At 40.5% G+C, this 15,536-nt stretch overlaps 1 protein-coding gene across 11 annotated transcripts in view; it reads left to right on the top strand.

Annotated features, from left to right (window-relative positions):
• The window catches only part of RPRD2 (regulation of nuclear pre-mRNA domain containing 2), a 110,849-nt gene that overhangs the window by 45,656 nt on the left and 49,657 nt on the right, over positions 1-15,536 (top strand). For all 11 annotated transcript variants that reach the window (XM_012462578.3, XM_064370507.1, XM_064370509.1 and 8 more), the window contains exon 2: positions 8,009-8,138. In XM_012462578.3, coding sequence (XP_012318001.1) covers positions 8,009-8,138 — 130 coding nt within the window. The remainder of the gene's footprint in view (positions 1-8,008; positions 8,139-15,536) is intronic.

The following is a 15,536-nucleotide window of genomic DNA, read 5'->3' on the forward strand; positions in this document are numbered from 1 at the left end:
AGGCCTTGTAAAGACAGCACAGTGGCCATTGTGGTGATGAGGAAATTGGGTCAGGGAGATAACACAGTGTCAGATTGTTTAGGATTTATAGGCCATTGTAAGGACTTTTAACTTTATTAAGGAGGGGACCATTATTGGAAGGATTTAAGAAGTGGAGTAATATGGTCATTTTTTTTTTTTTTTTTGAGATGAAATCTCGCTCTGTCACCAGGCTGGAGTGCAGTGGCGCAATCTCAGCTCACTGCAACCTCCACTTCCTGGGTTCAACTGATTCTCCTGCCTCAGCCTCCTGAATAACTGGGACTACAGGCATGCGCCACCATGCCCAGCTAATTTTTGTATTTTTTAGTAGAGACGGGGTTTCACTATGTTGGCCAGGATGGTCTCGATGTCTTCACCTCATGATCCTCCCACCTCAGCCTCCCAAAGTGCTAGGATTACAAGCATGAGCCACTGCACCCAGCCTATCAATCTATATTTTTAAAGGATCACTCTGTTTTCTGAGTTGAGATTAGACTGAAGGCAGGCAAAGGTAGAAGCAGGGAGACTAGGTAGGAGGCTGCTGCAATAATTCAAGCAAAAGATGATAGTGACTTAGACCACAAGCAGTGGTGGAGGAAGTAAATAGTGGTTGGAGTCTGTGTATTTTTTTTAACTTGTTGGTTTTGAATAATTTCAAATGTTAAAAAAATTGCAAGAGTATTACAAAAACCTTCTGTGTACTTTTCACTCAGATCCCTCAGTTATTAACATTTTAACATATTTGCTTTATCTCTCTTACTTCTCTCTCTGCAGGCACGCACCCTTTTTTTTTTCTGAACTATTTAAGCATATGTTGCAGACATACTTCCCTATTTAGTACTTTGGTGTTCATTTCCTAAAAGGAAGGATATTTTCCTTATACAGTTGTATTAGTCAGCTTGGCTGCCATAACAAAATACCAGAGACTGGGTGGCTTAAACAAAGACACTGATTTTTTCACAGTTGTAGAGGTTGCAGAGTTCAAGATTAAGGTCCAGTTTAGTCTCTGGTAAGGGCTCAGGGCTCCTCCTGGCTTTGCTATGTCACCCAGGCTAGAGTGCAGTGGAGCGATCATGGCTCACTGCACCTTCAGTCTCCCAGGCTCCAGTGATCCTCCCACCTCAGCCTCCGAGTAACTACAGTTGTGTGCAGTTACACCTGGCTCACTTAAAAAAATTTTTTTGTAGAGATGGCATCTTACTGTGTTGCCCAGGTTGGTACTAACCTCGTAGAGTTGTGCTGAGGATGTCAGTTAATATCTGTATCCTCTTTAAAACAGTCCCTGGCATATAGAAATTATTAAGTATTTGTTAAATAAATTAAAAATTATAGGCTGGGCATGGTGGCTCACACCTGTAATCCCAAGCACTTTGGGAGGCTGAGGTGGGTGGATCATGAGGTCAGGAGATCAAGACCATCCTGGCTAACATGGTGAAAACCCATCTCTACTAGAAAGACAAAAATTAGCTAGGTGTGGCGGTGTGTGCCTGTAATCCCAGCTACTTAGGAAGCTGAGGCAGGAGAATCGCTTGAACCCAGGAGACAGAGGTTGCAGTGAGCCAAGATCTTGCCACTGTCCTTTAGCTTGGTGACAGAGCTAGACTCCATCTCAAATAGATAGATAGATAGATAGATAGATAGATAGATAGATAGATAGATAGATTTATAGATATGTATCTCCTAAATCTTTCCCTTTTCCAAAGCCAAAGACACTCATTGCATAGTCCTCCTCGGCACTTTTTCTCATGAGCTGCTCTGTCTGGAATACTCTTTCCCTTCCTTCCTGCCTATGAAAATTTAACTTCTTTATCAAATATGTAATTAGTATTAATTGGACACCTGGGCCAGGGGCGGTGTCTCACACCTGTAATCCCAGCACTTTGGGAGGCCCAGGCAGGTGGATCACCTGAGGTCAAGAGTTTGAGACCAGCCTGGTCAACATGGTAAAACCCTGTCTCTACTAAAAATACAAAAATAAGCTGGGCATGGTGGCAGATGTCTGTAATCTCAGTACTGGGGAGGCTGAGACAGGAGAATTGCTTTAACCTGGGAGACGGAGGTTGCATTGAGCTGAGATCATGCCACTGCACTCCATCCTGGGTGACAGAGTGAGACTCCATCTCAAAAATAAAAATAAAAATTGGACACCTACAAGACATTGAATTAGTCATTAATAACAAGGTAGGTAGTATTGTAATCTCAGCATTTTGGGAGGCCAAGGTAAGAGGATCATGAGCAAAACCCTTTCTCAACAAACAAGCAAGCAAACAAAAGAATAAGGCAATAAACAATAGAAATTCCAGTTTTCTGGGTGCTTATAATCCAGTGGGATACAGACAAGTATACTGCATAAATGCTATAACAAGGAAAAGTATAGGGTGCTTAAAGATGACTGCCTTAAAGCATCTTCCCAGACTACCTCAGCCGCCTTTTTTCATTCCTACAGAATTTCCAAAGTTCTCTGACTAGAGTAGAGAGTTTGCACTGGGGAGAAATAGTAATAAAATAGTTTGGGGTGGTTTGCAGGAAGAAGTAGAGATTTAACATGGGGTCAGAAACTGATGTGAATTAAATTTAAAATTTTGGACATTTTCGTATGGATGAGTAGAAAACCACTGAAAACAATGTAGGATGAGTTTTCACAGAAAAGGAAAATTCTGAGTAAAAGAGAACACAAGGTAGCAGGGTTTTTGGAAATTGTGAGTAATTCATTAAAGATAGAACTTTGAATTTGAGGGGGAAGAAATGATACTGGAAGAGAAAGCAGGATGGAGATCATAATGGAAGCTAAAATGTTTCAGCTTTTTCCATTGAGCAGTGGGAAATCATGGACAGATTTGATATGAGAAATAATTGGATAATTTTTGCATATTTGAAAATGAATTTGTCTCCTACTTCCCTGCCTTGCTCCTCTGTTAAAATAAAAACAGGAACTGATTTATATCCTGCTCCTGAATGCATGTAAAATTTATACAAAAATATCTTCTATGAAAATGATTTGTAGGCCGGGCGTGGTGGCTCGCGCCTGTAATCCTAGTACTTTGGGAAGGTGGGTGGATTGCCTGAGCTCAGGAGTTCAAGACCAGCTTGGGCCACATGGCGAAACCCCATCTCTGCTAAAATACAAAAAATTAGCCAGACGTAGCAGCATGCACCTGTAGTCCCAGCTACTCGGGAGATTGAGGCAGGGAATTGCTACAACCCGGGATGCAGAGGTTGCAGTGAGCCAAGATTGCACTACTGCACTCTAGCCTGGGCAACAGAAAGAGACTTCGCCTCTTAAAAAAAAGAAAAGAAAAGAAAATTATTTGTAATCTGTAGACTTAATACCTGGGAGATGTCTTGAGATGTAAAATCCCATCCTTTGGGCTGTGGGTTTTTTGTTTTCTCCAAATAAATCTGATCTTTTCTGAGAGAGAGAGAGAGAGAGAGAGAGAGAGAGAGAGAGAGAGAAGAGAAGGGAGGGAAGGAGGAGGGAGAAAGGAAGAGAAAAGAAATAAATTTGGCAACAATATAGCGAGGAAATTTAAGGGGACCAAGTCTAGGGACAGATGACCAGTTAGGAGGCTGTTGCAGGAGTGGTCCAGGTCAATGGTGATGAATCCTAGAAAACAGCAATAGTAGGAAAGGAAATACAAGAGGGGATAAAGTTGAGAAATATTATTGAAGACAAAATTGGGTGGAGTTGGGAGGTTTATTATTAATAGATGTAAGGGGGTAAGAAGGAGAAGGAGTTAGAAAGAATTGCTAAAACTCTGACTAAAGAGTACTAATAGAAGAAGAGGAAGATGATTAATGTTTTATTAATCATAAAATATTAAAATCAGCTGGGTGCAGTGGCTCATGTCTGTAATCCCAGCACTTTGGGAGGTTGAGGCAGGTGGATCCCTTGAGGCCAGGAGTTCAAGACCAGCCTGTCTCTACTAAAAATACAAAATTAGCTGGGCATAGTGGCACAGCTTGTAATCCCAGCTACTCAGAAGGCTGAGGGAGGAGAATTGCTTGAACCCGGGAGGCAGAGGTTGCACTGAGCCATTGCACTCCAGCCTGGGAAGTGAGCGAAATTAGCCAGACATAGTGGCACGTGCCTGTAGTCCCAGCTACTTGGGAGGCTGTGGTGGGAAGATAACTTGAACCCAAGAGGCAGAGGTTGCAGTAGGCCAAGATTGTGACTGCATTCCAGCCTGGGTGACAGAAAAAATAAATAAATAAAATCAACCTCAGGGCGCCTCAGAGACTTTGAGGTGGATGTGTACATTAACTGGTAAAGGGAAATCCACGCCTGACATCTACAGATATGGGAGTCATTGATACCTAGGTTGAAGTAATTAAAGCAACCAGGAGGTGGAAGAAGGCGATTATGCTGATAGCATTCTGTCTTCTCTGTGTTAAGCTCTGTCTTAATTATTTTACATACATTGTTTTATTTAGTTCTAACAGTCCTGTGAGGCTGTCACAGGAAAGCAACATAGAGAAGAGACTCCAACGCTAACAAATGACAGAGCCAGAAATGGAAAAGATTAACTTAAAAGCCTGAAATGTTAAAACGCTATGCTATGAGTAGAGAACAGTGCTCAGGAGAGAATCCTGGAGAACATCAACATTTAAAAGAGGATGATCATGGACAGACTGGCTACCTATACATGATTGTAGAGGAGGAGCCAGAGAGGTAGGATGAAAACCAGGAGAGTGGTTAAGACAGAAGCCAAAGGAGAAAGTATTGTGACATTTTTCTGTGTGCCAAAAGCCACAAATAAATAACATTTTTAAAAATCTCCATTGGGTTTACTAAATTGGAATTTATTAGCAACCTTGAAATTTGGTGTTTGAGTGAACTCTTGGCAACATAAATGAGATAATAATTTGTATAAAGCTGTTAGCATGGTAGATTGCATATTTTTTAAGTGCAATAAAAAGATGGCTCCTATAATTATGGAGTTAATGGGAGTTAAAAGTGTAGACAGTGAACATACAAAACTCTTTCGGACTCTTCACCGTAGAAGATCTTAACTAACATTAGGCAAGGAAGGAAAGGCTAGAGATAACATAAGGTGGTCGCAAGAAAATGTTAAGATAGGAGAAACATGCATATACATATGTTGAAAGACAACCTGAAGGAATACAATATAAATATAAATAAGAAGCCGGGCTTAGTGGCTCGCACCTGTAATCCCAACACTTTGGGAGGCTGAGGTAGGTGGATCACCTGAGGTCAGGAGTTCAAGACCAGCCTGCCAACATGGTGAAAACCCGTCTCTACTAAAAATGCAAAAAAAATTAGTTGGGCATGGTAGTAGGTGCCTGTAATCCCAGCTACTTCAGGAGGCTGAGGCAAGAGAATCGCTTGAACCCAGGAGGTGCTTGAACCCGGGAGGTTGAATCGAGATTGTGCCATTGCACTCCAGCCTGGGTGACAAGAGCGAAACTCTGTCTCAAAAAAAATAAATAAATAATAAATAAATAAATAAAAATAGGAATCAAACTAAAATAGAAGCAAGGACAGGCTGGGTGCAGTAGTTCATTCCTGTAATCTCAGCACTTTGGGAGGCCAAGGCAGGGAGATTGCTTGAGCCCAAGAGTATAGGACCAGCCTGGGCAACATGACAAAACCTTATCTCTACTAAAAATACAAAGAAAAATTAGCCAGGCATGGTGGCATGCCTGAAGTCCCAACTACTTGAAAGGCCTGAGGTGGGAGGAGCAGCTAAGCCCTAGACTAAGGCTGCGGTGAACCATGATCACATCACCGCACCCCAACCTAGGTGAAAGGAATGAGAACCTGCCTACAAACACACACAAACAAAAAAGAAGCAAACATAGTTAATGGAGCATAAGGTTCTCAAGGTGTGAATAGAGTCTAGGAAACAGTAAGTAGTGGAAGGATTACTCTTTAATAGGAGGAGTGATGCTTTTTATTAGGCAAATTGATCTAGGTGAATTTAAATGTGGATACATTTTTTTTTGACAGAAGATAATTTCCATCTAATGAATTCTGCTTTCTCTGTGAAACACCATATAAGCTTATCTTCTGAGAGTGAGAAGGTATGTGGTAAAGACTCGGACCTGACAAGTGGTTAAAATTTGAAATACTTCTTTGAGAGAGAGTGCTAACTTATTACATCTGAGGGGGACAGTATGTATCATTGAGGGCCCAGGTGAAAAAGGAGACTTAATTTATAGGATTTAAATTTTCTTTTTGATATGATTTTTCTTCAGCAGAACCCAGCAACAGAAATAAAGATGCAGTAAAGGCAGTTAGTTAGAATGATCCAAATTTGGGATTTCATTGAGTGCGTGAGATAGAAGGCTGAATTGTGGGGAGAAGGAAAAGAGTATGAGGGTTTTAATAATGGTTTAAATAATGGACAAAGATTCTGGAATCGGTGAATAAGTGAGTACTGAGAAGAGAATGTAGAATTAGAGGAAAAAAACTGAGATCTTGATGAAACTGAAGAAAAGTATAATGAGAGTGGGAGGTTGTGGTCAGAGAAGGAGATTTTAAAATGTGCAAAGGAGTGGTTCTTAGAGGTCACTGAATGTGACTTCAAGGAACTGAGAGGCAAGAAAACATGGTGGATTATCCATATAGACATTGAAATTGCCCAGCATAATAATGAAACTTAAGGTGACTTTGCTCAGGGTTCCAGATAGTACATTGATTGGGCCTAGTCATGAGCTGTTGAAAAGCTTATAACTGACTGGGTGCAGTGGCTCACGCCTGTAATTCCAGCACTTTGGAAAGCCAAAGTGGGCAGATCACCTGAAGTCAGGAGTTTGAGATCAGCCTGGCCAACGTGGTATAAAACCCCATCTCTACTAAAAGTACAAAAAAATTAGCTGTGCATGGTGGTGTGCACCTGTAGTCCCAGCTACTTGGGAGGCTGAGACAGGGGAATCACTTGAGCCCAGGAGGTGGAGGTTGCAGTGAGCTGAGATTGTGCCACTTCAGTCCAGCCTGGGCAACAGAGCAAGACTCCATCTCAAAAAAAAAAAAAAAAAAAAAAAAAAAGGCCAGGCATGGTGGCTCATGCCTGTAATCCCAGCACTTTGGGAGGCCGAGGCAGGTGGATCACAAGGTCAAGAGTTCAAGATCAGCCTGGCCAATATGGTGAAACCCCGTCTCTACAAAAAATATTGGTCAGGCGTGTAATCCCAGCTACTCAGGAGGCTGAGACAGGAGAATTGCTTGAATCTGGGAAGTGAAGCTTACAGTGAGCCGAGATAGTACCACTGTATATCCAGCCTGGGCAACAGAGCGAGATTCTGTCTCAAAAAAAAAAAAGAAAGAAAAGAGAAAAAAAGGCTTAACCTAGATGCATACGTAGGATCACATTATTTTGCAGGACACTTGTCTCGTGATGAAAGCAGCAGCAGCAGCAGAGCCTCCCTCCAGTAGATGGGAAAACTAAGATGTATCTAAGTAGTGTCTGGATTGGTTGATGGGGAGAGGGTCTATCTATAATAAATGTGAAGCAGTTTGCTTAAGGTAACATTCTGATTTGATTACAAAGCCCATGCTCTTTCTACTAACTTTGGTATTTCTGCAACAAGTTGAGCATATTCAGCTCTTTTTTTTTTTGTCTTCCCAGATGTCTGAGACTATAATTTTGTTTTATTTTAGCTTCTCCAGAGTTAATGGGCTTTTTTTTTTAGTGCCATACGTCTACAAAGTGAGGGAGAAATCTCCTTGACAAGGAGTGCCTTGAGCAGAAACTTAACCTGAAGTAGTCAAGGTTTTTAGTGTGTTCAGTAAACTGATCTGTTAGTTCATTTGGCGTTTTATCCATCCATCCTTACTCCCTTTCACCATTAGTTCATTTGTCGGTTTATCCATTCATCCTTCCTCCCTTCCAGCCATGTAATTACATTCATCTTTTTATATCCATGTTAAAAAAAAAAGTTAGTTTGAGAACACTGTATTTGGAATAAGTTGAACTAAGTATAAATTGACTCATTTGGTTTTATTTATTGTCTTTGTCATCTCTAGCTGCATATCCCCACCGTTTGAATCTCTTTTACCTTGCCAATGATGTCATACAGAACTGTAAAAGGAAAAATGCAATCATATTCCGTGAATCATTTGCTGATGTACTTCCTGAAGCAGCTGCTCTAGTGAAGTAAGTAAATCTTTATTGCTCTGTGGGATCTAAGCTTAGACAATTTAGAATTTTAGTTTCTCTACCCATTAAGAACTGTAATAGTTGAACATGCTTGAAGATTCAAGGATAATTTGTCCAAGTGGTTCATTATCACTTTCTTGTTAAACACACTTTTTTTTTGTTTTTGGGGTGGGTGGGGGTGTGCATGCGTGTGTGTGTGAAGGAATCTCGCTCTGTCACTCAGGCTGGAGTGCAGTGGTGCGATCTCGGCTCACTGCAACCTCTGCCTCCTGGGTTCAAGCAATTCTTCTGCCTCAGCCTCCTAAGTAGCTGGGACTACAGGCGCGTGCCACTACGCACAGCTAACTTTTTGTATTTTTAGTAGAGATGGGGTTTCACTGTGTTAGCCAGGGTGGTCTCGATCTGCTGACCTCGTGATCCAGCCTTCCAAAGTGCTGGGATTACAGGCATGGGCCACCACACCCGGCCATGTTTTTCTTTTAAAAACTCTGTCTTCTGTTTTCAAAAGCTTGGTCTCTTGTTTATCCTAACCTGACCCTGTGTGTCTCCTGGTGATAATCTCGGAATGTTTCATTCTGACTGCGCTGGTTTTGTTTGTTTGTTTTAACACATTTCGTTTCTTCTTTCTGAGTCTTCCTGAAATTTTTTTCCCTCAATGAACTCTGTAAAGAGAAATGGAAATTATTTCCCAATGTCATATTCCCAACTCCATATTGATTTATTTAACTTCATTTTTAGCAGTAGTTGGATACAGCACTTCCCACAGTGTATTCCAATGAAATGATCAAAGGAAGAAGGGTTCTGTGCTTAAATAAGTTTAGAGAATGATCCATACTAATTTTCCTTCCCTGAAGATTCCAACTACATATTGCCATACCAATAATTTGGTTTCTTTGGGGGTCTTTACAATGCTAATTTCAAAGCAGCATTTCCTAAACTCTGACCATTGGCCCTTCTTTTTGAATACCTATTGAACATCCCTACATTCAGGGAGAATTCTGATGTATATATAGTACAGACTTACATCTGATCTTATTTTGGCCCTATATTAATAGTGTGTTCTTCGTGTTGCATTCATATTTGTAAATTGTTTTCTACAAGAGACACAGTTACTGGATAAACAGTATGTGAAACAATATATAAACAGTTATATGGAACAATCATAATAGCTAAATACTTTCTCAGATTATATATTTATTATCATTGACCCATTTGTTAGTATTAATGCAGTCAGAACTGAATGATCCTGTGAAACTATGGACTATGTTGAAAATTGAAAATAAGAAGTAAAGAACTGATCTTTCTTCCTTCCTTAGGATTGTTCACTTGAAATGTCTACTTTGCTATTACAAAAGATTAAAATATGGTCCTACTTGAATGTCCTAAGTAAACAAGTGCATAAAATAATAACATCTACCATTTGTTGGATATTTATAATTGACTAAATATACAAAATGCTTTATCATTTAATTTTGAGAACAACTTTATACCATTGTTACCCTTTTTTTTGAGACAGTTTCTCTCTTGTTGCCTAGGCTGGAGTGCAGTGGCCCAATCTCAGCTCACTACACTCTTCGCCACCCAGGTTCAAGCGATTCTCCTGCCTCAGCTTCCTGAGTAGCTGGGATTACAGGCATGCACTACCATGCCCGGCTAATTTTGTATTTTTACTAGAGACAGGATTTCTCCATGTTGGTCAGGCTGGTCTCGAACTCCCGACCTCAGGTGATCCACCCATCTCAGCCTCCCAAAGTTCTGGGATTACAGGCATGAGCCATGGGGACTGGCCCTGAAAACAAATTTTTTAATCCAAAATACATTTTGTTCCAAGCATTGCCGATAAGGGATACCTACCTTGTACTGTGAATTCAACCCACCACAAGAAGGGTTTCTCATGAAGGGAACTTTTATAACCCTTTCTCATAAAAAAGGTTTATGAAGAAACACTATTTGCAAATTTGGATTTTGGCAGTTAAGAAACTTCCAGAACCCCTATTCTTCTTTCTTTATACTCTTTCTGAGACTGACTCATGGATTTTACTGTTACTCCTATGCTAATAAATGCTTTATCTGTATTCGTCCATGTCCAAACTACTTTCTGAGAATTACTGCTTTTTTTTTTTTTTTTTTTTTTTAAAATACAGGGTCTGGCTCTGTTACCCAGGCTAGAGTGCAGTGGTGCTGTCTCAGCTCACTGCAACCTCTGTCTCCTGGGCTCAAGCCATTCTCCCACCTCAGCCTCCCAAGTAGCTGGGACTTAAGGTGTACACCGCCACACCTGGCTAATTTTTGCATTTTTTGTAGAGGCAAGGTTTTGCTATGTTGCCCAGCCTGATCTCGAACTCCAGGGCTCAAGTGATCTACCCAGCTTCCCAAAGTGTTGGGGTTACAGGCATGAGCCATAGCACCTGGCCAGTTGAGAATTACTACATAATGTTACATGTTGATATTTAGCGCAGAATGCCTGAAACAATAACACACCTTACTTTGTATAAAGTCCTACTCCTACAATTTATGTGAAAATACATTACAATATAAATTAAAAATTGCTATATAAATGGTAATTAACTTTGCAGATAAGCAGATCGGATTTTATTTTTTCTTTTCACAAAATGAGAAAAAGTGAAGTCCAGAGCAGTTAAGATACTGCCCAAAGGAAAATGACAATTTAGTAAAAGACCTGGGACTAGAACCCAGATTTTTCTGACGCTTAGTCCTCTATTATTTCTATTCTGCCAAATAGCCCTTCTAAATCTAACTTACAATTTTTCATTTTATAACAACCCCTAAGTCATCTTTTATTTTTCTTGTTTTTTAGTCACTTACCAGGGACTGATTCTTCTGTTAAAGTGTCTTTATCCTTTTCTCTCTGCCTTTTAATTTTGTTATTGTTGCTCTGTTTGATATATTTATATTAATGTAGTAGCCTACTAACTAATTTCTCAGTTTCTGTTACCTTTTTCATTTACTTCAGACTGCATACACACGGATGTCCAGCGATATAATGGTTTAAGACCATAGTCTCTGGAACCAGTGTGCATAGATTTGAATCTGCCTCTGCTACCTCCTAACTCCATAATTTTAGGTAAATAAAATTAGTTTCTCATCTGCATAATTAATCCAATAATAGTACCTATTCCATAAATTGTGGAAACTAAATGAGTTAGTAATATATATAAAGGGCTTAGAACAGTGACTGGCATCTAATAAACACTTAATAAATATTAGCTGTTGCTATGATGAGGAGGAAGATGATTATGCCTACTACTGCTATTATTATTATTAACAAATTAATGTTAGCAAGGCACTGAAAATCCTTTAAAATATTTTTAATATATATTTATATATATATTTATCTGTTATGGATAAATATATATGTACATATTAAAATATATTTTTATATTGCTTTATGATGTAAGAAATTTCTTTCCATCTTTATTATCTTCTTTGATTCTCAAATCAACTATATGATATAATTAGGGGCAAAGATTATTATCCTCATTTTACAGATGAGAATACTGATGATAAAATAAGTTATATAAAACTATTTGAAGATAGGAAACTGAACATTAAAATATAAGAGAGGGCTGGGTGCAGTGGTGGCTCATGCCTATAATCCCAGCACTTTGGGAGGCCAAGGCAGCTGTATCATCTGAGCCCGGGAGTTCAAGACCACCTTGGCCATAGGGAGACCTCATCTCTACTAAATTAACTGGATGTGATTACATGTGCCTGTGGTTGAAGCTACTTAGAAGGCTGAAGCAGGAGGATTGCTTGAGCCCAAGAGGTCGAGGCTACAGTGAGATGTGATGGTGCCACTGTACTCTGGTCTGAGCAATAGAGTGAGACCCTGTCTCAGAAAAAAAGTGGGGGTGGGGAGTGGATACTATTTAAAGCCTTCTACAGTCAGATCTCAGTCTTCCCATCCTTACCACCAGCTCTCCTGTGTCCCAATAATGAGCCATTGCTCTAGCCAAACACTCATACTGTATATCTTAATATAAGTGCTTATGAATTTTTCTTCATGAAGTAGCTCTTCTTCCTTGGAAAGCAGCAGAGCTTAAAGGTTAAAAATGCAAGCTTTGGAGTCAAACTCACAAGGTTGCCTGGGTTTAAATCCTGGATATCCTACTTGATAGAGTAGTTTGTTTAACTTTCTGGTGCTTCAGTTTTTCCATCTGTAAAATGAAAATAATAGTACAGTTTGTCTCTTAGGGATGCTGTAAGGATTAAATAGGTTAATATATGTAAAACATTATAAAGGAACATGAAAGTGCTCTAAAGGCCAGACATGGTGGCTTACACCTGTAATCCCAGCACTTTGGGAGGTCAAGGCCGGTTGATCATGAGGTCAGGAGTTCAAGACCAGCCTGGCCAGAACAGTGAAATCCGGTCTCTACTAAAAATACAAAAAAAATTAGCAGGGCATGGTGGCGGGTGCCTGAAATTCCAGCTACTTGGGAGGCTGAGGCAGAGAATTGCTCAAGAAGTTTGAAAAGAAGAGCAAAATAAACCCAAGACAGGAAGGATAAAATAAGAAACTAATGAAATAAAAAACAAATACACAGTGAGGTACTTTTGAGTGTCAAATTCATAGAGAGAATAGAATAGTGTTTGCCAGGGACTGGGGTGGGAGGCAGGGAATGGGGAGTTATTGTTCAATGGGCATAGACTTTCAGTAGGATGAAAAGATATAGATGGTGGTAATGGTTACACAATATGAATGTACCCAATGGCATTGAATTGTACACTTGAAAATGGTTAAGATAGGCCAGGTATGGTGGCTCACGCCTATAATCCTAGCACTTTGGGAGGCCGAGGCAAGCGGATCACAAGGTCAGGAGACCAGCCTCACCAACATAGTGAAACCCCGTCTCTACTAAAAATACAAAAATTAGCTGGGCATGGTGGCACACACCTGTAGTCCCCAGCTACTTGGGAGGCTGAGGCAGGAGAATCACTTGAACCCAGGAAGTGGAGATTGCAGTGACCCAAGATTATGCCCCTGCACTCCAGCCTGGGTGAGATAGAGTGAGACTATCTCAAAAATAAATAAATAAAAATTAAAAACAAAACAAGGCCGGGCGCTGTGGCTCACGCCTGTAATCCCAGTACTTTGGGTGGCCAAGGCGGGGGATCACTTGGGGTCAAGAGATCAAGACCATCCTGGCCAACATGGTGAAACCCCATCTCTACTAAAAATACAAAAAATAACTAGGCATGGTGGTGCACGCCTATAATCCCAGCTACTCAGGAGGCTGAGACAGGAGAATCACTTGAACCCAGGAGGAAGAGGTTGCAGTGAGCTGAGATCATGCCACTGACTCCAGCCTGGGCGACAGAGTGAGACTCTGTCTCAAGAAAAAAAAAAAAAATAAGAAAATGATTAAGATATCTGAGTGTGGTGGCTCACACTTGGGAGGCCAAGGTGGGTAGATTGAACCCAGAAGGTTGAGACCAACCTAAGCAACATGGCAAGACCCCATCCCTACAATAAATAAATAAATTAGTCAGATATGGTGGCGTATGCCTATGTTTCCAGCTACTGAGGAGGCTGAGGCGAGAGGATCTCTTGAGCCCAGGAAGTCAAGGCTGCAGTGAGCCATAATCACGCTATTGTTGCACTCCAGCCTGGGTGACATAGTGAGATACTGTCTTAAAAAATAAAAATAAAAAAGATTTGTTCAGACTTTCTTCTAGCTGTTAAGTAAAAAAAGATGAAAGATTTGTTATTTTGCTATATACCTCAGACTGTTTGGGCTGCTGTAATAAAATACCATAGATGAGGTGGCTTATACACAACAGAAATGTATTGCTTACAGTTGTGGAAGCTGGGAAGTCCTAGATCAAGGTGACAGCAGATTTGGTGTCTGGTGAGGGCTTCTCACAGATAGTGGTTTTCTCACTGTAACTTCACATGGTGGAAGGGCAAACAGGCTCTCCAGGGTCTCTTTTGTAAGGGCCCTAATAACCTCCCAAAGACCCTACCTCCTAATACTATCACCTTGGGGGATGGGATTTCAACATATGAATTTTGGGGGCACCACAAACATTTAAACATAGCACTATAGTAATTAAAAGAGTGCAGGCCAGGCGCTGTGGCTAATTCCAGCACTTTGGGAGGCCGAGGTGGGTGGATCACAAGGTCAAGCGTTCGAGACCAGCCTGGCCAATATGGTGAAACCCCATCTCTACTAAAAATACAACAATTGGCCAGGCGTGGTGGCAGGTGCCTGTAGTCCCAGCTACTCAGGAGGCTGCAGCAGGAGAATCGCTTGAACCTGGGAGGCAGAGGTTGCAGTGAGCTGAGATTGTGCCACTTTCCAGCCTGGGTGACAGAGCAACACTCCATCTCAAAAAAAAAAAATAAAAAGGCAGTATTGGTACAAGGATAGGCAAATAGACTTAAAGAACAAAATGTAGATCCTAGAAATGGACCCATATGTATGTGGAACTTTGTAAATAGTAGAAGTTACATCATAAATCATTGGCAGGGAGGCCAGCCACCATGGTTCACACCTGTAATCCCAGCACTTTGGGAAGCCGATGTGGGAGGATCATTTGAGGTCAGGAGTTCAAGACCAGCCTGACCAACATAGTGAAACCTCATCTCTACTAAAAATAGTAAAAATGAGCCATACATGATGGCACATGCCTGTTATGTCAGCTACTCGGGAGGCTGAGGCAGGAGAATCACTTGAACCTGGGAGGCAGAGGTTGCAGTGAGCTGAGATCACACCACTGCCCTTTAGCCTGGGCAACAGAGCAAGACTCTGTCTCAAAAAAAATTAAAATAAAATAAATAAATAATTGTGGGGAAGGTGAACTCTTTAATAAAGGATTCTGGGATATAACACTTTCTGTATAGAAAAAATAAAGTTAAAAATGAAAAGAAAAAAATAAAGTTAAATGATTTCCTACACTGTACACAGAAATATATTCTAAATGAATTACTTTGGTGTGTAGAACAAAACTTTAAAATATTTGTGAAGAAAAGATAAATATTTTTATGATTATAGGTGATAGAGGGTCTTAAGACACAAAAAAGTAAAAATATTTGAGTTTGATCACATAAAAATTAAACTTCTGCATTACAAAAGATACCATAAAATTAAAGTAATACGCTAGGGAAGATATTTGTCATAGGCAAAGTTATAGGAATGGGAATTATGTTAGGAGATACAGAGTGGCCAATTTTGAGTTTTTAGAGTGAAAAATCTATCCTCGTACACTGTCCTTCAGCTTCAAGGTTTTTTGACCAAGTATTAACTGCCTCTCTGTTGAGGTGATCCTTCCTCCCTCCTTTTCCCTGTCTCGAGCTGTTCTCCTGACTCAGCCTCCCAAGTAGCTGGCACTATAGGCGTGTGCTACCTAGCCTGAGTCAACCCATTATTT

The sequence above is a fragment of the Aotus nancymaae genome, unplaced genomic scaffold (assembly GCF_030222135.1).
Source record: "Aotus nancymaae isolate 86718 unplaced genomic scaffold, 86718_ANA_hifiasm-v0.15.2.pri h1tg000108l, whole genome shotgun sequence".
In the NCBI taxonomy this organism is placed as follows: domain Eukaryota; kingdom Metazoa; phylum Chordata; class Mammalia; order Primates; family Aotidae; genus Aotus; species Aotus nancymaae.